The following is a 23,291-nucleotide window of genomic DNA, read 5'->3' as shown; positions in this document are numbered from 1 at the left end:
TGCCTCTCCCCACTGCCCATTTTCTTACACCGCTTAGGATTCCTCCGCGTCTCTCCCAGTCCTGTACTTTTAAAGAGAAATTTTAATTTACCGCCCCAAGGCCGAGGTGCGAACGGGGAGGGGACGAACGGGGGCTCCGCAGGAAACGCCAGCGCTGCGGCGGCGGGGAGCGCCCCCGGCCCGCCGCCCCCCGCTCGGCAGGCGCTGCCCGCGGGGTCGCTCCCGGCCCCTGCCCGGCTGCCGATACCCCCGGGGCGGGCGCCCATCGCGGCTGGGGGCGCGGGGGAGCCCGGCGAGCCCATGGGCGGCGGCGGGGCGGCAGCGGCGGAGCGAGAGGCGCCCGCCCGGACCGCGCCGCCGCCGCCGCGGGAGCCCCGGCGCCGCCGGAAACTTTCCTCGGCGCTGAGTGCCGGCTCCCTCTCGGTGCCGCTGGCCCGGGGCGAGCGCGGCCGGGGCCCGCGGGGCTGGGGCTGGGTGCTGCCTGGCGCGGTACCCCTGTGCCTGGCCGGAGCTTCCTCGGGCGCGGGGCGCTGCCCGGTGCGGGGCGGCGTGCGGCTGCGGGCGGCGGCGCTGCTGCTGCTGCTGGCCGCCTGCTGCGGGGGGGAAGCGGTGGCGCAGACGGCGCTGGCGGCGGGGGAGGAGGAGGAGGAGGAGGATCACTTGCTCTCCCTCGCCGCCACGGGGGTGGTGCTGAGCTGCCTGGCCGCCGTGACATGGCTGGTGCTGAAGCTGAGGCAGGGCGTCCTCATGCTCGCCGTGACTAGCGCGGCCAAGACCACGTCCCTCGTCGCCTTGGAGAGGGTCCCGGCGTCCTGGCGGCCCTACCTGGCCTACCTGCTGGGGCTGCTGGGCATCCTTCTGGCCGGCTACGCCGACCGGCTCTGGCCACCGCGGCGGGCCGCCCCGCTGGCCGAGCCTCCCGCCGCCCCCCCGGCCGCGGACGAAGCCCCGGTGCTCAGGCGGCGGCGGCGGTCCAGCTCCATGATCTCCCCCGAGATGTCAGGCGGCGGCGGCAGCGGCAACAAGACCCACCGGAGGACCTCGCTGCCCTGCATCCCCCGGGAGCAGGTAGGGCAGGGGCTGGCGGGGCTCCCAAACTTTGCCGGGGGTCCCGGCGGCGGCGCGGGGAGCTGCGCCCTCACGCCGCTCCTGGCCGGAGGGGCCGCGCACGGTGCGGGCTCTGCTCGGCGCGGAGAGCCCCGGGACGCCTCGGGACGGGGCCGGGGGGAGCCGGGCTGGGGCCGGGCTCTCGGACCCGTCTGACTTGCCCCGGCTGCGGGCGACGGGCAGAGGGCTCGGGTGTGCTTTTCCCTTACAGCTGTCGCCGGCGCTGGCTTTTCCTAAAGCTGGCAGAGGGCGGGTTGGGGTGGACGGTGCCCGCTCGGCTCTCGGAGCCGGTGGGAGCCTGCCCTCAGCGCAGCCCTGGGCTTTCCCAGCATCACTTCGCAGCCCCGCTGCTTCAAACCTGTAGTTTCCTGGAAAGGTAGCTCAGCCTTTTAAAACTCGCTTTAAGCTTGGAAGGGGTGTGTGTGCGTGAGCCGAGCAGCTCGCCCGCTCGGTGGGAGAAGTGCCTTATCGGGGCGGTAGCCCGAACGCCGAGGCTCATCTTTGCACTTTGCCTCCCCAAGGCTGTTCCCGTGCGTGTAATCAATAGCTCCGGCTCTGCCGTGGCTGTGCGAACCGGTGCGAGGCACACGCGATTTATCTCAACTTTGTTTCCCTTGAGAGGCTGTGATTAGAATGGCTGGTTGAGAACTTCATTACCAGAGATGCGTTCATGTCAATGCGCAGCTCAAAAAAAGTGGAGAAAGAAGCAATCTGGCGCCGGTATCTTTAACTGCACAGCTGTGTAGAGTCCTGACACGGACACAATGTGGGCTTGGTTCTGCGCTTGAAGTGTTTCTCAGTTGTTTTGAGATTTAAGATTGTCCCACAGAAATATCACTCCACGGGTCGCGTGTAAACTGAGTGTCTTAAAAGTCAGCGCAACCTCTGCTGAGCAGTGGAAAGGGAAACCTGTGGGAAAACAAGTATTAAACGGTGTTAAGTTTTCTTTTTCAATTAGTATTGAAAAGGATTCTGTGCACTGTCATCAAGTGAAGTGCATTGTCATACACCTAAGGTTTTCTTTCAGGTGGCTTGCTAGATAAGCAGCAAAGTATTTTCCAAGTAATGGCATCTAACTATATGGTGTGACTAGTTTGTTCCTGGAAATTGTTTGATTACATGCCTTTGTGGTTGGTATTGACATTTCTTAGAAGAGGGCCTGACAACCTTATATACTTGAGACATGTTTTACAGCAAACATACTTATTTATTTAACAGTTTTGTTTAGGTAAAGTAAATATTTACCGCAGACAAATACAGTGTGAAAAAGTAGAAAACTGACCGAGTTCTGACTTTAACAGGAATTGAGAGGCAATAGTGTAAGAGTAATTTTTAAGTATAATAAGGCACAAAATTAAAACTGTTTATGCTTACTTGGTGATGCTAGGCATTTCTGGTGGTTTATTACCATAATAATTTGTAAGGTCTTAAAACATATTTTCCACCTGGTTTCACACTTCCAATAAATGCAGCCTTTTAGTTACATCTCTAAATGTAATCATTCTGAGACAGAACTCGGTGACCATGGTCCTTCTCTTATCTTGTGGAGGGACTTCAAATCTGCATGTACCACAGCGTTGAACTGGTGATGGATAACAAGGTAGACTTCTTTTCCCTCCCTGATGATGCATTACTTGGGGAAAGTAACCAGCTTTGCCCTGAGCAATTCCCACTTCCAGGCTGTGGAGCTGGGCTGGAGTTAGCTGGCAACTGTTCCGTTCAACCACTGCAGGGTTTTGGCAAATTTCTCTTTCTTTTGTTCTTACTCAGTATTAATCAATAGTGAGATCTGGTATTGCTTGTGTCTCTGTGTGATTACAAATGGATGATTACTTTGGAGTTTGGGGAGACTTTCTGTATTTTTTTTTTTTTTTTTTTTTAGCAAAATGTGGCTGTGTGTATGTGAATTTCTCTCCCTAAAAGCTGTTCTCGTAAATAAATTCTAAAATGATAGAAAAATGGAAAAGCTGAAACAAAGCTCTGTAAGGACCTTGAAGGAATGATGAGAGAAGTGGGACTCCTACAGCAAACAAAGTTGATATTTATAGCAAAAATCAGCTCCCTGTAGACTTAAAGACAGTATAGGTAAATGTTTTTCTTTTGGAAAGTTTTTAAATATAACATGTTAAAAATAGACATGAGGGCTTTGAAAGAAAGCCAGGCGTTCTCTTGCCCCTCTATTTTTAAAAAAACATCCCCAAATGTTTCTGGTCTTCTTTGTACATCTGTGAGCTGCCAATAGTTTTCATCAGGAAATAGATCCACTTTATTGCTTTGAAACATGTACTTGATTTTAGTGAGTAATATCAGGCAAAATTTTAGAGATCTTTCCCATCACCTCCTGTGTAACCTTTCCTATTGCTGAGCACTTAATTGGGCTTTTGTTTTTCCAGAATTTTATTCCCTTCGTATCTGACTGTTTCTTTTAATAGGAGATTCTGTGAAAGTTGGAATTTCTGAATTTTTCTTTTTTAGTCACACACATCTCAATTTTAATCTGAATTCTTCCCTACTAGAACTTGAAGGGGAATCTATGTGGCATTGTGATGTAAAGGACAGTACCAGGAATTGCAAACTGACAATATGGATATTGTATTAGCACACCTTGTGTTACCATCTTATCAGTTCCAAAAAGAATTTGAAAATACAATCTTCCATTAAAAAAAGCCACCATCCAAAATTCAAATAGTACCATGATGCAACCTTCTGTTGTTGCTAAAAGCGCTCTTTCCCCATTTTCAGTTTAATTCTTTGCTTTTTGTGGTTGTTTTTGTATATGTTCTCCCTCTTTCCCAACTTTAGCCAAGTTAAAATCTTCCAGCCTGCTGTGTGTGTAGATCTCATTGAGGAGTGTGTGCCTGATCTTGCTCCCAGCTGAGTGTTGTCTCCCTGTGATTTATTTCATCAAGGCTGGCTGAGGATGCTCAGTTCCTTGAGGGCTTGCTCAGCTAGATTTGAAAGAGGATGCCCAGCAAAATTGTGAATGGATGCATAAGACATGAATGAATGAAGAAATACCTTTTTGTTTTTTTCTTTTTTTTTCAGTAAATGCAAAAGCACCACCAAGAAGATGGCTTTTGGAGTTTTTTCTCCAGGTTTTTTGCAAACATTTTATCTCTTCCTAAAAGTGCAGAGAGGAGGTTAGTGGGGGTAGGGAGGGGAGCAGAAATGTGTTCCATGTGTTGTTTTTTCCCATTAAAATTTTATAATGCTCTTGTGCTTCGGAGCTTGTGCCTCTGATTGATGTGTGAATCTTGACATGCAACAGTCCAAGGGGATGATTTTGCCTTGGTGGGCAGAATGCTGCCCAGCAGACTGTAGCTGGGCAAATTTAAAACATGCTGAAGACTCCTGATTTTGCTTTTGAGTTTTGCTTGTTTTGTTTAGGGAAGCTTTCAGCTACCTTGGATTTTTTTGAAGTATGTGTTATTTGCAGCTGCTGCAAATAGTTTGATTTGCTTTTGCAGGATTTTTTTTTTACCTTAGAAGACTGTAGCAGTGTCTGAAGGACTTTTTGGTCCATCATCTAGCTGGTGACACAGCCCTGTGTGAGAGAGGGTGCTGAGCCTTGCCCTGATCCGTGAAGGAGGCAGCACTGGGATGGAGGAGCTTCTCCCATGTACAAACTCATGTCTGTGCTCTCTGCCTCCTAAGGCAGACAGGTTTTCTATCCATTTTCTTTATGTATTTCTGTTTTGCTTTATATTTCTATTTTCCTTTTGTATTTCTGGTTTGCCCCCCTTCTGGGCAGTTGGAGAAGTAGAAAGCTCCTTGCCTTCCCGAGGGACATCTGAGTGTCACTTAATTTCTGCTGGTTTGGGACTTGGTAGCTGTTTTGTTCTGCTGCATGTTTCCCATCTCTTTTCTCCTTGTTAAGAGTTATTTTTTCAGAATGGTAATCTTGGTGCCAGACTTGTCTGTCTTCCTTCGGCAGCAGCAGTGGTTTTTTTTTGCTCGAGTGACTTTTTTTCCTGGGGTTCTGGGTGGTAACTCTGTTCCCAGCCCCTAACCTGGGGAAGTTGTGTGCCGGGATGTCGTTATCACTGCCTGTCTGAGGAGTTGAGAAGACAATACTCTAACAGTTCACATGGTCAAAGATATCTCTGCAGTGATAAGATCTAAGAAACAGTGGAGAAAAAGAAATATACTTGTCAGTTTTTCTTTTCTTCTTTTTTTTTTTTTTCCAAGGGGAAAATTAAGATTTTTTCTCTTCTCATTTTTGATAGTGACAACTTTGATAGTGCCGGGAACATGTTGCTTCTTCCCCTTTGCTGATTCTTCTTCATTTTACCTAAAAAAGTAGAGACATGTACCCATATATTATAACCAAATTTTATTAATATGAATCGTGTACTCTGGCCTGAAAATGGGAGTGATCAGGGTGCAGCATAGAGAAATTTAAAATTTTAGAGGGGAGCTGGCAGATTGAATTTAGGTACTGAACTTTGTGTCTACTAGGTGAGGTTTTATATACCATATTCTTCCTGCTAATAGGGTTTATTGAGCTGTAATTACTCTGATAAGATTTAATGGCATTGCCATTTAGGTCACTAAAAACTAAGGAATACTGAGGAGTTATGTCATCTGGTAACTTGCTTAAACACAACCATGTAAAATATTAAAGTAAGACTCCAGGGAAAATCACCCAGGGATTCCAGATGTAATGCTTTATTTTCTTTTGCATGGCTTCATTTACGCAAACCTGCTCTACTTGGGTTTTTTCATTTCTCTTTCAGCTTCACAAAAATGTTAAAACTGCTGCTGGAACTCTCATGAAGGGCTCAGAATCTATTTTTGTTGCTTGGTTAAATCAATAAATTTATATTATGGTATATCGGCAAGAAAAGTAAAGTACAGTAGTGACTTTCTGCTCTTTCTGCCTGAAGTGTGAAAATGCAAAGCTGGGGAACTGAAAGAAATCCTGTGTACTCTGGGTTGTCATGTTAATTAAATAAACAGCCGGAACAGTGACCCTGTGTATGAAATGTGTTTTGAGAAGCTTGTTGGGAGTTGGAGGGGAAAAACAGTGACACATGATGTTTTGGACATTAACTGTGACATTTGTATGAATTTGTCCTAATATGCTGTTAGTGTTCTCACATTCCAACTGTTTTTTTGTGGGAGACGGAGGCATAGTTCTGTGTTGCAGATAGAAGGAATAGTGCTTTGGCTTTTTTCTTTAAAAAGTAATATAAAAAAGTAATTGCAGTCTGGAAGTGAAAAGTTTTGCTGGGTTTTAGTGCCTGCAAACCTCAGGGCTTGGAGTGGGGGTGAGCTGACTGCATCCAAAATGATTTGAGAATGAAAAGAATACTGCTGCAATTAAGGCTTTGAGCCAGTCGCTGTGATTTATCTAGGTAAAATGATGGAAGATGTACACCTTGTAGCATATCCCTTGACACATAAGGAAAGAAATGTATAGATTCAGAGATAACCAAGTGGAAGTCATGTTTTACTTTGTGCAGGGAGTTGTAATTTATTTCCTCTGCCTGGTTTTGAAGAATTGTTTTTATGAATTACCAAACACTTTTCTCAGAGTCTCTTCTGTGTTAGGGTGTCATTCAAAGAAATACCTCTCATTTGGACTATGTAGTTTTTCAGGTTTCAGGAGAAAGGTGGTGGGGTTGGTTTTTCTTTTTTTCTTTTTCTTTTTTTTTTTTCTTGCTTGATATTTTTAGTTTGATTGGTGGGTGGTTTGTTTTTTTTTTTTTTTTTTTTTGTGGAGTTTTTTGCTGTTTGTTTGTTTGTTTGTTCTTGGGTTTTTTTTTTGTGTTCAAGTTGTCTTGCTCTAAGTCCAGATGAGAGTTTTGCTTTAAGCCCTGCTGCAAGTGGTAGTTCATTGTATTGGGAGTAATAATAATAATAAAAAAAAACGAAATGTGATATCTGTCTGAGTTTTGTTGTGGGTGGAATATCAGCGCTTTTCCTCCTGAGCTGCTTTTGGAGATTTCGCTGGGACTGTGGGAAGAGGATGTGCCCTACCCTCTTTGTCAAGCTTTAGCTTCTTTCTTTCCTTTATTTATTTATTTTTAATGAAGGGTTTGAGCCGCTTCTCTTCTCCCTCTGTGTGGTTGCATGTCATTGCCGCGAGCCCCGGTGATGATGGTGATGATGGTGATGGTGGTGATGGTGATGCGGGCGCGGCCCCCTAGAGGGCACGAGAGCCAAACCGGGCACGAACATCATCCAAAAAAATCTGTCCGTGGTCCTTAACTCAGCCCGGGATCTGCCGGGATCCGCTCCGCAGCCGCCGCTCCGGCCGCATCCCTGCCTCGCTGCCCGCAGCCGGCGGTGGCACAGCCAGGGCTGCTCCTGCCCCGTGCCCTGCACCTCGGGGCTCCGTGTAAGCATTTATCAATGAAACTTGATAATGGGAAATGCCTCGTGAAAAGCAGGATGTCCCCCTCTCCTCTGCCCTGCTGAGGCCACAGCTTGGAGCTCGCTGTCTCATTCTGCACTCCTCGGAGCAAGAAGGACAAGGAGCTGCTGGAGAAGGTTCAGTGACGGCCATGGGGATGATGAGGGCATTAGAGCATCTCCCCTGGGAGGAAAGGCTGGGAAAGCTGGGCCTCTTTAGCCTGGAGAAAAGATGATTGAGGGGGATCTTATCAGTGCATCCACATATCTGAAGAGTGCTAAGATATATCTTGAATGCCAAGAGCTCAGTGGCAGGGCAAGGGGCACAAACTGAAACACATCCAGCTCCAGCTGAATATGAGCAAAAAGTACTGAGCCCTGGAACAGGCTGCCCTGAGAGGCTGTGGACCCTCCTCTGGAGAGATTCAAAACCTGCCTGGCCACCACCCTGTGCCTCCTGTCTTCACCAAAGGGTTTGACTAGATGATCTCCAGAGGTGCCTTCCAACCCCAGCCTTTCTGTGATGTGCTGATGAGACAAATGGTTTTTCATTACTGCTGAACACAGATGGATGGATGTTTTCATAGTGCCACCTCAAGGGCTGCTGAGCAAAAGGAGAAATCTGCAGCACAGGGAAGATAGTGGTGGCTATAAGAGTTTGGTCAGAGAAATGGCATTGTTCATTTTTGAACCTGTCAGGAAAAGGATTTTGTGTCAGCTGGCAGCGCTGGTCACTGAAAAGATTTTGTGTGTGGGAGGTTTTATAATGAAATTGGGTTAGTAAAGGTATGGTATGGAGTGGTGTATCAAGTTTTGGTCAGACATGCAGAACAATTAGGGTCTAGAGATAGCCCAAACTTCTGAGCCTTATCTAAGAAGGGACTGAAATTATACATAAAAACAAATCTGAGGGGTATTGATGACATATTTGCCTAAAAATGAAAGAACAGAAAGACATTTGGAAAACAAAACAAAACAAACCCATCCCCAAACCTCAAAACAAACTCCCCCCCAACTTTTAATTTTTAAGCTGCTATGAAGAAGTCTGATTGTGTAAGATAGAAATACACACTGATTGTGGAAAATATGTTCATGTCACAAGGTATGAACAAAGTTCTTCCAGCTTAGACTTTTGTATTTATTAGTTATTGAAGTATATAGGTTGCTGATGCCAACAACTTGAGGATTAGAAAAAAACTGGGGTTTTTTGTCAGTTTTGTCGGGTTTTTTTTTGTTTTTGTTTTTGTTTTTTTTTTTTTTAGCATCTGATACTAGTTAGGAAGAAAGTTCCCAGTTGCTCACTCTGTGTGCTTTAGTGACTGTACTGCTGTATCTGAAGTGTCTACTGACTAGGACCTATCACTGCATGACTCTCTGTATTTTTACTGCAATTAAGTACTGGAAAAAATAGGGAGAAGATATTTATGAGCATCACTACAGCTAAAGGCTCTCCTTCTGCCTCTGCACAAGGCTGGAAAATTACAAAACCTCCACGTATCAGAAATAGCTCAGAGCATAGCTGAGGCCTCCTTGGCTGACACCCCCAATCCACCAGTGAAATATGTGGGGTTAAAGTGGTTTGACTTTTGTATTTTGTAGGTTGCTGGAGTTGGCTTTGTTTTTTACTAAGATTTATGCTTTGGTTTGAATTTTAAAATAAAATTATATTCTGCGTCATTTTGTTGGGGTTTTATTTTAATGGGATTTTTGTCTGCCTAACTCTGTAGGAGTGGTGCTTTTCAAATATCCTCATGATGCTTTTTCTGATGCCTACTGAAGTCCTGAGGCACTCCCTGCTGACAGTTTAAAAAAAGCAACCCTTCCTCTCAGACTAGTTGGTCCTCTTAGAATTGTCTCAGCTTAATTAAAAGCTGTGTGAAATATAAATATGATGATGCCTCCTGGAAAACTATTGCTGTGTTCTGAGGACCACTGAGGGCTGTTAGTTTTATTTTTTGTTTTAAAAAATCTTCTTGTTCCTGGTTGTCTTTGAGTAAATCATGTAGGGGAACAGGTATTAATGAGCTTCAAAACTGAACATTACTTACTCTGAGCAGCATCCTTCTGACTGATTTTTGAGTAAATTTGTCCATAAGTACATTTCTGATATGAATTCCAGACAGGGAAAGAATTGAGTATTTGAGTGCTGAAGGTTAATTATTTTTTGAACTATTGCACTCCCAGCAGGTTGATGATACCTTGCTGGCATCTCTGTGTGCTGGAGCTGCTGCCAGGCTCCAGCAATAACCTAAATTGCTTCTCACCCTGGAGTACAGATACTTTCAGTCTCTTGCACTTTTGCTGTATGCTTTTAAATGAACCCATGCCTGTTTGTGTTTGATGTCATAAAGGAGAGGCAGATCATTAGCCTCTTTTGTTACCGATGTTACTTGAAAATATTGATTCTTGGCAAATACATACACCCCAAATTTACCTTGAAATGTGGCTGTGGGGCTGAAGAGGCCAGAGTGGGGGGCTGTGTGCTGTCAGAGCAGGCTGCAGAAGCACCCTCAGAGCCTGTTTGCTGCCTGAGCAGCAGAGGATGAGGGTGGTGCATGGGCTGAAAAGCCACGTCCAGGCAATTTTTACTCCACTCCTGTGGGCAGAAATCTAGATATGCTCTCCCAAGCCTTTTGTTGCCTGCAGAGTAAAACTTGTGAAACTCTGTCTGTGCTCGAATGTTGGCTCAGTTGGGATGACAGCTGTGGAAAGGTGCAGAGCTGTGTGTGAAAGTATAGATGAAAAGGGGCTGCACAGCCTTATGTACTGTCTACCCTTGCCCTGGCCTTTGTGAATGCAGTTTCAAGTGCTTTTGAGAGTATTTTTTTTGCCCTTTTGTTTCCTTTATTCTCTTTCTCTTCCTGGCTTCTCTTCCCCTTTTCTCCTTTCTTTCTTATTGCTGCCTGTTTGAGCTCACCAACTGGCAGATCTAGCTGGGGTTTCCTTGCAGAGTAGACTCTGCTGCTTCATTTCCTCTACAAACCAACCCCGCAATGCAGCTACCACTATTTCTGTATTGGTAATGCTGAAGTCCTTCCCCCAAAACTCACTTTTGAAAAGCAAAAGGCTGTTGCGTGCTGCACTGAATTCTCTGGTGCATTTCTCTTCAGCTGTACTGGTAGTGCTAACTATAGGTTACTCTTGGCAAAGTCTGATCACTGTATTTTGTGTTGATAAGGAGCTTCAATGAGTTTGGGTGCATCTCAAAGTGCAAGATAACTGAGAAGAGATGTTTCACGTGTCTGGAGTTTTAGTTGGAATCTGTCACTGGGATTGTTACAGGAATGCTCCTGCTGAAATGCAGTCTGCCTCTTGTGAGACAATGCATACCTTCACCTTCTCACTCAGTGATATTTTAAAATTCATGTTGAGCAAGCGAAGACTTGTTAAAAATGCTATTTGTCTTAAATTATCTTTGTAAACGTTAGTAATCATCTCCTCCTGCCTCTGCTATTTTCAGCCCTCCCAGGGTAACAGGGTGATCCTTTCAGTTCAGTCTTTAGTGAAGAAGGAGCTGTGTTCACATCCTAAAATCCAAAGAGAGCTTCTTAATAATTTTTTAACAGCTAACGATTCTTTTTCTTATTTTAAAGAAAGAAATTCAGAGCTAACATTTGTTGTGTTGCTGAAAATGTCACCTGGCACCTTGAAGCATGTTTTTATAGATGTGTGCACATACCTATAGATGTTTATGTAAATGTTCATATATGTATGTATGTATATACACCAATTAGTATTGTGTAGTTGAGAGGGATGGAGTTCTTTGCTTGACTCTGACAGCACAGTCAGCAAGCCTGAGTTACATATGACAGGGTTCTTTCTGGATATTAGATCATATTTCCTGATGTTTCCACAGGCAGGCTTGTTTATTAAATATGTCAGCTTCAGTAACTATTGCTTGACTTTTGATTATTTATTGTTTAAATATTTCTTCTTTCTTTATTTGCAAATGTGTGCCAAGTTGCAATTATTTGTTAGTTATTTGTAAACACTTGAGTAGTGATTTTGATCAACAAATAACCGCTTATGTCTTACAAATGATACGTTCCAATGTTAAGTTTGGAGGCTGGTGCCACAAGTCTGTTCTAGAGGTGCAAAGCCATAAAGGTGCTTTCCATGGAGTCCCTGAACTGACTTGCTGTTGTTTTAAGCTGTCATGTGGAGCAGGGGACTGGCTGGGCTGGAGGAGCTGATAAGGTCCCAGTGCAGCCTGACCTGGAGCCATTCCTGTGGGCATAAAGAAGGGGTTGTTTGCAGGCACAGGGTTTATGGTGATTGGGGTGGGGCTGTGGCCCATTCTCACCCCTGACTGGCTCCAGCTGTGCAGGACAGGTGAGCAGCACTGAAGGGAATGAGCCATGGAGTGCCCAGGGGCACTGACCAACCCCAGAGGGGACAGAGGGCTCACAGGGGCACTGCATCAGCATCAGGGCTGTGAAAGGCTGGGCTGCAGGGCAAGAAGGGCAGATGCTGCAGCCTGCTGATGAGGTATGGTGTTCCTCTGTGGGGGCAGACACCTGAAGCCTTCTGAAAAGGTAAAGTGTTACTGTGTTTGGGGTGCAGCCTTCTGAAATTGTGTGGTGGCACTCTGTGTGCCATCTCAGCTGTGACATGTGCTGTGATAGTTGTTCAGTGGGGAGCTCTAGCTGGTGAGATGTATGATAAGACCAGTTGAAATAAATAGGTGACTTGTGTTTTTACAGATAAGCACGATGAGCTTTAAGTGGTAAAACCCTGTTAAGTGCAGTGGATCTGTTGTTTCTACTATGTACCTGTTCTCTGGGAAGCTATGGACTAGTTTACATTGTTATTTGTTAAAACGATTCCCTGAAATTCACTACATTTCTGTTGATTCTGAATTCTGTACGAGCTGAAATGTTTGAAGATAATTCATATGCTATTACTGAAAGTTTGTTGTTTTTTTTTTTTTTTTTAGACTAGCTGAATGTGTCTGCAAGCGCCATTCTTAAATGCAGTCTTGATTATCTACTGATTACACAAAACTGTGAATGAATAAACATTTTCCCTTAAAGGATTTGATGCTGTACTTCATGTGAGGGATGGAACTGTGAGGATGGTTTGGAAGCTAAAAGGTGGATAAGGGTGGGAAGGGAACCTGAAGCTTTCCAGCAGGCATCAGATGAGAGTTGCAGAAGCCTTCATCTTTCCTGTGAATTGTGGAGAAGCAAAAAACCTTTAGGAGCAGGCAGGTGTATCCATAGGTGTGTACAACCTCATCATTCTAGGCAGCATGGGCTCTGTTCATGCCTCATTCCAGAGCCCTTGGTAAGAAATCTGGTCAGTGACAAAGAGAAATGTTGTCTGTGCCTTCTTGGGACTGCAAACTGACTTCTGGGCCATGGAATCCAGAACGCTGACTCCACTCCTGCTGTGCTTGTGTCAAGCAGGGCCATGGAGGAGCACAGGGTAACATAGATGGACTGGGGTGCCAGCACTAAATCACATATTCCAGCTTGAATTCCTCTCGAGGATCCAAGCCTGCCTTTTCCTCTTGGCCAGGCACCTTTGGAATCAGAGACAGCTCACAGGAAATCCGAGGAGCTGGGGCTTAGCTGGAATTGAGGACATCTAAACCTGGCTTTCTGGGTGCATCTGTTGTGGTGAGACAGAGGGATGGCAAACACAAATGTTTCTTGGAGAGCTCCTGAGCATTTTTATGTGAAGCAGTAAAGATGGATTATCTATCCCCTTCCTCTCAAAGCTATCCAATCTTTATTTCAGCTTTTCCTTCTGCTGTGTGTGGTGTATAAATCTAGTCCTAAAATGTGTGATGTTCTTATTCAGGGCTGATGGATAGTATGAACTTTTGATAATAGTGACTGAGGCATAGTTTCAATGGTTTTCATTTGAACTTTTTAGCTGCCATCATCCTTGGATCTAGAATTTTCTTTTCCTTTTGTTTTATGCATAGATGAAAATGAAGATCCTTAAGATGAGCCTTAAGACTTCCTGATTTGGGCTGTGATCTGCAACTCTAGCAGACTTTTTGAAAACCCAAAATTCTAAATTCTGGATCATTATCATACCAGCATGCTTGGACATGCTGTCATGTTTGTCTTTGGTTTTTATTTTTCTTTTGGAAACTGCAACTTATCTGTGTTCAAAAAATGGTAAAATTCTTCCAGTTGCAATAATATGTGCTTATTGCATGCTCTGGTCTGCTTTATATATCTCAAATGAAGATGGTAATGTGGTGCTGAGAAAAACATTGGTTTTTAAGCTGAAGTCACTGTATTGCAAAATTTACTGATATGCACTTAAGGAAACCCAGCCCAAAAAATCCTCACGTGTGATGAAACAGCTTCCTTTGCTGTCATTCAGTGCACTCATGAGAACTTGGCCTGGGGGGCTCTGGCTCCTTTATTCGGTGAAGGTTTTTAGAACTGAGATGAAAGTAACAATCAGATTGTCTTAATCATTTATAATAGCAGGTTAAGGAGATGAGAACTTTAGGGAGAAACATGATAGCCCAGGGAGTATCTTTCCTATGATCTTAATGCATTGCTATCTAAAACAGTGAGTCAATGCTTGTAAGCATAATTATGTCATGCACTATCTTTTGAATGCTTGGATCTGCAATCACAGATGTTTTTAATGAAATTCTGGATATCTTAACTTCTTAGCTGTATGCAGGTTTGTTTTCTTTTTCTGTGTGTTTATTTAATAAAAAGCAAACTTAAAAGGAATGTCATTATATTTATGGCCACATGCTCTGAGTTAACAGCTTCCTCAGAGCTTCTCTTCTGCATAATCAAATGTTCTTTTTTGATTTAGGAATACTTACCTCAATGAGCTGATTTTCCTGCCTCATTCCCTATCTTCTAGTCCAGCAAATCTGATCCCCCTTTCCTCTCTAGTGAAAGACAGGCTAAGCAACACAAGGATGGACTTTGAGCAATTGATTCTGCTGCTACATGTTAGGAAACGTGAATTGGATTTGTTTGATGCTTGTCTGTGAGTGACCACCCAAGAACGACTGCAGTTCTGTTTGGTGGGATTTTTTCCTTAACTCATCTAACTTCTTTCCCTTCAACCAGAATCTGGTGATTTTTTGTTTGTTTGTTTCTTTGCTTTTAGTTTTGTTTGTTTTGGGGAGGGATGTGTATATTTGTTGTTGAACCAGAGAGGTCCGCCCATGGGTGTCTGTGGAGATGCTGCCTCAGATTTTAAGGGATTATAGAGTTATCTGGCTCTAAATGAAAAGGCTCGAATGCAGAAATTCTCTGATGCCTTGGAGGAAATTTCAATACATCAAAGACAGGTTTGCTCTGGTCACAGTGTGAGAAATGAGTATGGGAAGCCAGTTTCTGATGAGCACATGTACAATTTCCCAGTAGTGTGTGACGTCTGTCCTAAGAATGTGTATTAACTGCAGCAAGATGCTCACTGCTTTTTCATTTGTTAATGCCAAATCAAGAAATGCATTTAGGAGATTACTGCTTAAATAAAGTAATATCTAGATTATAAAATATAATAACCTAGATAGAATATGGAGTAGATATAGATAAAATATAGAATAAATAACCCCTAATGCATTTCTTAAATCCAGAAATGCATTTAGGGGTTATTTAGCCTCACCCCTCTGAATTCTAATGCTAGATATATTTATTGTTTAATCCTTAGCCCCTCCATAGGGTTATAGTGGCCTTTCACCTTCTAGGCCTGTTTGTTCTGAGCCATGGCTGGTGTGGCTCGTGTGACATCACAAACATTTTTGTTGGCTGTCGCACCTCGTGGAGGACTCTGAAATCTGACAGTGGTGAAGATGACTAAGTAGAGACAGATTTATGTGGAAATCTTATTAATACCCATAAAAGAGAGAATGAAGGCATAAGAAATTTGGCTCCAAAAAAAAACAACCAAAAAATGCTGTGTTCTTAGAAACATTTGGCATAGCTCCATCATGCCTTTTGTGGGAACTGGTTCTTTGTCTGGCCTAATCTAGACTTTTTTTTTTTTTTCCAGGAGATTACTAAAGACTTCCACTTTCCCCAAACTTTCTCACAGTAGAAAAAAATTAATTTTCACTTTGGTAATGCCCAAATTAGTTAATTATTTCAAAGATAATGAAACACAGATGTCTCCCCTTGTTTCTCAGCAAAGATTTGATGGTAGCCTTGCTGTGAGATCTTTCACTGCCTCCAAATGTCCGTAGATGTTACATGGTGCTCATAATCAAAGTGGTTTACTAAGAAGGGGAAATAATTTTCACTTACAGTGGGTGAGGGCTGGAAAGGAGCTGTATCAGAGATGTGAAATCATAATTCAGTTTCTTTGATAACTTGTTTGATACCAGCCTTGGAAGAGGAGTTTCTGATGCTCAGTGTGTGCTAAGGCTCATGCTCCTATCTGTGCAGCTGCAGTAAGATTGTCTGCCTAGAAAACTCATTTTCATTTATGGCATAATCCATAGTATGTACAGAAATGTTTTATAAAGAAAATCACCTTTATGCACTCATTGCACGCGGGTAGAGCTTTTTGTCCTAGAAATAATTTCCAATATATGGTTCCTGTTGAATCGGTACTTGAAAAAGTTCTTGTTTGCTTTTCATTAGTACTGTGATGACCTAGGCATTTGGTTCATTGAGTTATTGTGGTTTAGATTTTTAAATGATCCATGTACCAGTGAGCATCTTGTACTTTTTCCATTTGTGTGTTATTTTTCCCAGCAAGCATGATATTCCTAGCTCAGTCCTGATGTGACCACACACTGCTTTGAAATAGGAAGCAATAAATTACCCTGTAGGGCTGGCTTATGAGCAAGATCTTATTTTTTATTTGTTTATCTCTGCTGCTTGGATGTGTGCAGTTTGTAGGCCTGCTGTTAGCGCTGCTATCAAAATTGTTACTGTTTCAGAAGATCAAAGCAGCAACAGAAATTAAGAAGAAAATAGGAAAAAATTCCTATCTGGATGAGAAGGTGATTTATATCTCCTTATGTTTGCCAAGGTAAAAATCTTCACCATGAGCTGTTGCGTACAACCTGAAGAGACATCTCGCCTCCACTTTTCTTAGGTTGTTGTCCGTCATCTGGAGGCAGTGGAAAGCATTCTGCTTTGGGCTGGCATAGCAGGAATTGATCTATGCAACATCCTGCAAATGGCTTGTTGGCCAGGAAGGGAAATTGCTGCCTTGGATTTGACTCCCAGGGCTGTGCCCCTCTGACGATAGCAATGTGCTCCTCAGGTTCCTGAGATGGAACAGTTATTTTTGTTAAGTCTTGGTAAAATTTCAGAGCTTCCATCCTCACCAGTGCTCTACTTCTGCTCCTGCACTTTTTTGTCACTTGTGAGAGCAGTAATGCTGCAAGAAATTGTTTCCTCAGGCCAGTAGGTTTTGTCATCAAGTGGCTTTGTCAGATGATGCCAGCATTGAAATCTTTTATTTCTGTGGTGTTTGACTATTAAATGGCAAATCAGTGTCCCCCTCTGCTAATCTTGCTTAGCATTTGTATTGTTCTTAATTTTAGAGCATCCTGCAGACTACTGGCTTAGCTGTCTGAGGTGTCATGTATTCAATTTGTGGTGAACTGGATGGGCAATTTAGTGCATCACAACACAATGAGGGCATTTGGCATCTCACAGGAATGAATATGCTGACATATTAATCCTGTGTTGACTTTTATATTGAACAGTGTTGTGGGAAAGCCATAGAAATCACTGTTATTTTTTGCTTAGTTCAGAGATATGTACTGAAATTGTTAGCTCTGAGCTGCTGTCTTCTGAGTTAGACTTGTCCTAGATCTCTGTAGGATTCTTGGAAACTGAGGAGGGAAAGTGAGAGCTCTTTGTCTTGGGTGTAATATATCTTGTTGGCCTTTCTTGAGGTAAATGAAATACTGAATCAGGGGAGGTGAATTAACTGTATGTCTTCTATCCCATCTTCTTCCTCACTTCAGCTATGTAATTTACCTGAGACCAGCTGGCTTGGGCTGGTGCAAAATCCACGGGCAGATGTGTTCGGATAAAATTCCTTTTGAAGGGAAGCATGGTTCTCAGTGTTCCCTCGTTTGCCATCACATCCGGTCTTGGCTGGATGAAGCCTGGAAGTCCAGAGTTCGCTTGGAATTCTTCTCCTACAAGCTCCTCCCTGCTTTTTATATGCACACAACATTCTTTGAGAGGCCTAGAGGGCGGAAATGGCTATGAACAAAACCCATATATTTTCTGATATGTCACAAGATACCAGAAAAGAATAGTGTGCTCCATGTCTGCTCCTAGCTGATTTCTTTTCATCCTATTTATTTTGTAGAAGAAAAAAAGCTTGGTTGGATATTGTGGAAAACTTTTTTATGATTTAGTAGTAGTAATCAAGTTCTGGACCAAGCTATGTAGGGCAATTTAATTTGTGTACATGGAAGGTTCTTTTCAGAATAGCGTTTTAGATATTTTTCCGAGTGGGTCTAGATACCTGCTTTTTCATGGAGAAAATCATAGTTGTTGCTGCCAATTTTTCCTATTTATTTTGTAGAGCAAAAAAGCTTGGTTGGATATTGGGGAAAGATTTTTTTTATGAATAGTAGTAGTAAACTATGTAGGGCAATTTCATCTATGTACATGGAAGGTTCTTTTCAGGCTAGTGTTTTAGATATTTTCCCAAGTGGGTCTAGATACTTCTTTTTCTTAGAGAAAACCATAGGTGTTGCTGCCAACTTTTCCTGCATCTGCCTGTGGGCTGTGCCCCCCAGCTGCTGGTCAGACTCCTCGTGCAGTGCCAATTGCTCTGTTTGGTGCAGACCCAAGCAGTAAGCCCCATTTATGTTCCAGTCAGTGCCCACAGTGGAGTGTTAATCCTACTCCAGAGCTCACAGCCTAGGTGCCTGCCCTTAGAGGGGATTACTGAAGATCAGATCATATTTCTCATGTCTCCTACTATTGCCCTTCTCCGATTCAGGAGGTGCTGTGTTATTTAGTTTGTATTACCAAGTGGTGATTAGTGGCAGACTCTTTTTTTCCCCCCTCTTTTCTTCCCCGTAAATGATAATGTTCAAGTTCCAGGTAGGCTCCTAATCGCTCTTCATTTTGGCCTAGCTACAAGCTGATTTATCAAGTCCACTTATTAACTTAATGCTTTTATGGCTGCCAAGAGAGTGGCCTAAGTGAGATGGAGTGGCTGGGATTTGTTGGCCTCTGTGTGTGGGGAGGTTTCCTAGCAGCCAGATAAGGGACAGCTGTGTGCAGGGCACAGCAGCACCCTGTCACCCTTGCTCACGTGAGGGAGCAGCACTGGGCTTGGGAGAGAGCTCCAGTGGGAGGAAGGGCTTTGGGATGGGTATGTGTTGGGTACAGCACGTTCTGTGCCTTATGCCCTGCTGCCCAGCTGAGTCGTTCTCATCTGCTTGGGTTTTAATGCTTCCCGTCACTCCATGTTGGCTTGTTGTTGGTTTATCTGTTATTTTTTATTGTCATTTCTCTCTGAACTAAGTGAATGGTTCTTAAAGGCTGTAAAAATCTCAGCATGGCAGCTGTAAAATTGCCTAATCAACTGCTGGAGATAATCTTTCCTAGAGGAGACCTTTGAATGCACTGACTGTCAGTAGGAATAGGTCAGATGCCTCCAGGTGACTTTGTGGGAAGGGAGCCTTGTTTTCAAAACTGTATCTACCTTGCTTTGTTAAGAACTAAATAACTGGTTAGTGGGACCTGTCATAAAAGTCCTTTTTTATGGTTGTGCTAAATCCTCTTAAAGAAAGCAAACAGCTCTCATTAATGCTGCTCTGCTCAGCATAGAAATAAAGCAGCTGTTGTGACTGTCAGAGGCTTTAAGAAAGACTTCAAATTGGAAAGAATTTCCACTTGATCAGTTGATGAAATTCAGTGGGCTATGGCAGTGCATTCTTATCTGCATTTTCTCCTTGAAGTCTGAGAAATATGTTGAATTTGGGCCTGAGAACTAGTTAAGAGTTGCATTTTAAAGGGGTAGGTGACACCTGGGAGAGATAAGATGCAACGAGAACCAAAATTTTTCATAGTTTTACTGTAAGTCAAACGATTAAAAATATGTGAGGTTTGGTGTATCAAACTTGAAGAATAAATCCCTTCCTTCCTATGCTGGATTCCAACATTCAGCAATGGAAATATTGAAGAATGTTAGTTGGAACTGATGCTGACCATATTGGTGGCCTAAAATAGTTGGTTAAAGCTACTGCCAGAGCCTTTTACAGCTTTGAAATTGCAGAACTGAATAGCTCTGAATTATAATAAAGCTTCTTCAGATGTCTTACCTTCCTTCTCTTGAACTGGGGAAGCAGAAAGGAAAATAAAAAGCCAGAATCAAACAGCCAGCATTAATCAGGCTTTTGCTTTTCTGTTCTGGCATTCCCACTTGTGAACCTGCAGTGGTTGCAGGGGCAATTGTTTGAGTTACCTCCTCAATACCTCTGTGTTTCTGCAGGCATGGGGCTTTGTGAAGTGTAGGACATCCCTGGGATCCTGTGCTCACCAGGGGAGAGCTGTGAGCTCAGTAGTGCAAATGAAGTATTTCAGGAGCAGAATGATGGGCATGTGATCACAAAACAGAAGTGCTTGTATATAGAATAAGTATCTATGAGTGATTTTAATTGATGTGTGGGTACATGCAGGCCTATTAATAGAGGGAAAAGAGGAAATAAAACACACAGCTGTGATTTATCAAGATTGACATGAAAACAAATATTATTTTAGTAATCAGAGGAAATTCTTTGTAAAGTATGTACAAGAAAGGTATTTTAACCCACCTCAACAATTTCCTGCCCAGCTATATCCAAAGAAAATCAGACAGACTTCTTCCCCTGCCCCCCACTAAGAGTCACTTTAAAATTATTTTTTCTCCCTTCCTCCATTTCTCTTGATGTTTGGCTTCTTGTTTGCTTCAGATGCTTTTCTTTTCTCCTGTCAAATTATTTAAGATAGACTATTTTTTACTCTGCCATGTAAAACCATGCCTAAAAAGTGCAGCTGTGGGGTGGGGAAAGGATTTAGTTTTGTGTTTAACTGTAAGATGTGCTGAAGCTGAAGGCCACTGATGCTCCCACAGTGTAAGGCTGGGAAAACTTGGAATTCCTGCCTGATGTGCTCCATTTAGTGGAGGAGGAGATGGTGCCCCTCAGTCTGGTTTGGTCACAGAATCATAGAATGGTTTGGACTGAAAGGGACCCTCAGAATCATCCAGTTCCAATCCCACTACCACGGGCAGGGACACCTTCCACTCTCCCATCTTGTTCAGAGCCCCATCCAAGCTGGCCTGGAACACTTCCAGGGATGGGGAATCTGCAGCTTCTTTAGGGAGCCTGTTCCAGTGCCTCACCACCAAGGTGTGCTGACTGCTTGACCCCAGTGCAGCAGTTTGGGAGGTGTCATGGCTTTTGTGCAGCTGCTCAAAGGAGGCAGAAGGAATAGCCTTGCCCTGTCTGCATCACAGCTGTTTCCAGATCTTGAGCATCTGAAATGCTAATAATGTCTTGGGAGAAAAATGGTCCAGCACCATGAGTAACCAGAGACATGGAGATGGGTGGTTTAGGCGAAAGAACTTGGAAAATGCTTGGTGAACCCAGGGGTTGAATTTGTCTCTTAAAATGTGGCATGTTCATCTTGCCAAACTTCATCTGCTTGAGGGCAACACTTAATGCTGCAAGTCCTTAAACCTCTCTAGCATTCAATTATTTTTGTCTCTGTTTTCAGAAAGGATTTTCTTGAACTCTGTTCAGTACCATTCCTGCTTCAGTTGCTTGTCAAAAATGCAGCCAAAAGATTTTTGAGGTGGAAATGAAAAAAATAAAATAGAGATAAAAAAGGAAAATACTACTGAATTGGATGCTCTACTTTCTGCTACCCAGAAAAATTTCCCATTTCTCATTGGCAAAAAGACTTTGAATGCCTTGTGCTCATAAGTCTTCCCTCTCAATGTGTATCTCAAACCACAAACACACCATTTGTCTGCAGGGAATTATATTAATAATTTGAAGAGTGACTAGAAATAAAACCAAATCTGGTTAACATCATCCATGACCTGACTTGATTAAAAATAATTTCCCCCTTGAAAAACTATTCCAAATGCTGTTTCTGAATGGAAGTTTAGGTAATAACAGTGGTTGATAATACAGGACAGAAACAGATTTGCAAGAAGCATAACCTCGAGCTCCCTTCTGGCCTGTAGAGAGCACATAGATTGGAAAAGAATGATAAATGAGGACTAAATAAAAGACTTCTGGCTGTGGCTTTTCATGCTTTTCTTCAGTGGTCTTAATACTTAATGATGAGATTTATCTTTTGAAACATAGCCTTCTACAATGTATTTAGAAGAATTTAGAATCTAAATTGTGAAGAGAGAGAGAAAAAGGGACTGTTTCTGTAGTGTTGAAATGCAGCTTTAGCTTCAGCCTTTAAGGAGTCGAAGGTTTCTGCAGGAGTTTGTGCTTGAGGGGCATTTTCTGCTGCGTCACAGGTGATCTGGTCTCCTGGGCAGCCCAAGGCATTTCTCTGAGTCCTCCCCAGATAATTGAAAACACACTTCAAAGGCATGGTGCCGCTGGGCCCCTGGCCCATACTGCCTGGGCACAGCAGCCCCTGCCTGTTGGAACCCTGCTTGCTGAGAATTTTAGACTTTCTGTGATGACAGGCACTGACCCCCAAGAGAACACTGCATTTGACCTGAGGCCGTGGAGAAGCTTCCAAAATGGAATGACAGAACTGGGATTGTGGGTGTGGAGTTTGAATTAGAAGTGTGTAATGTCTCAGGCTGGTAAACTTAGAGTTTAAGGTTTTATGGTATAATAATAGTAATATATATAGTATAGTAATATATATAAAGCAAGATGGAGGTTTTAGGGCAGAGACTGGTCCTCCTTCTTCTCCATGGGTTTGGGTGATTTTGTGTAATTGGATAAAAGAGTCCCCATTGTAGGGCATGAGTGGTTGGTTATTGGGTTAAAAGTAAAAATAATTTAGGTGTCATTTCTTAATTGGACAGCTTATCCTTAAAAGGCCTTGTAGAGAGAGAGAGGTGGAGCTCCGTTTTCAGTTTGTTATAATGCTGTAGAACTCGGGGTTTGTGAGACTGTGACATAAATAAGAACTAATAAACATCTAAGTCTGAACAAAAAATAGCATCTCACACATTTAATCCTGATCTTAGAAAAAAGGAAACAGACTCTACATCTGTCTACAGCAGCACACCCATGGGGGCATTCCCCTGAGTGTGAAAGCAGCCCTTGAAGTATCTCAGTAGCCCAGGCTGGGTGCAAGCAGTACAGGGAGGGAAAAGACTTCAGTCAGGTGCTTGTGAAGGAATGGGAGTCTGTGACGGAAAAGGAAATTGCTGTTGATGTGGGAACAGGTCAGGAAATTGTAAGGAGAGAGCCTTGGAGAGCTGCATCAGTAAGGTGCTTTTATTCATTGTGGTCTTGGGACTAAACTTCAGTTCAGGACTTGGATCTGACACAGGTCTTGCCTGTTGCTCAGTTGGTTTGTGGGGGTTATGTGGAAGTATCTGTGACTTGCATTATAAATGGAATTAATGTGTCATTTTATGTATCTTTTGCTTTCATCAGTTTAGATCTTAAATCAGCCCTGGTGCAAAAGAATTTTTGCAGAAGGATATTACAGGGAATATGATAATAGTCAACTTGGAGGTCTCTAATCTCACAGAGGGGTTGTAATTCCTGGAAATGACATAAGAAAATATTCCTGGAGACTGCTATTGCTTCACAGACCTTCAGTGAAGCAAGAAAGAAGAGAGGAATTCACTTTAGACTATGAATGGTGCAGTTTTAGCAGCCCAGCAGTTTTCCAGGGACTGTTTCATACAATTCCTTAATGAAGCAAGGTGCC

General features: G+C 43.4%; 1 protein-coding gene across 2 annotated transcripts in view; it reads left to right on the top strand.

Moving 5' to 3' along the window:
• Positions 1-285: 285 nt before the first annotated feature.
• PDE3A (phosphodiesterase 3A) overlaps positions 286-23,291 on the top strand; it is a 235,569-nt gene continuing 212,563 nt past the window's right edge. For both annotated transcript variants that reach the window (XM_085569555.1, XM_077783258.2), the window contains exon 1: positions 286-1,068. In XM_085569555.1, coding sequence (XP_085425681.1) covers positions 301-1,068 — 768 coding nt within the window. In that variant the 5' untranslated portion in view covers positions 286-300. The remainder of the gene's footprint in view (positions 1,069-23,291) is intronic.

The sequence above is a fragment of the Lonchura striata genome, chromosome 1A, assembly GCF_050655825.1.
Source record: "Lonchura striata isolate lonStrDom1 chromosome 1A, ASM5065582v1, whole genome shotgun sequence".
Lineage (NCBI taxonomy): Eukaryota > Metazoa > Chordata > Aves > Passeriformes > Estrildidae > Lonchura > Lonchura striata.
Note: the sequence above shows the minus strand (reverse complement) of the source record. Positions and strands in the feature narration are given on the sequence as shown.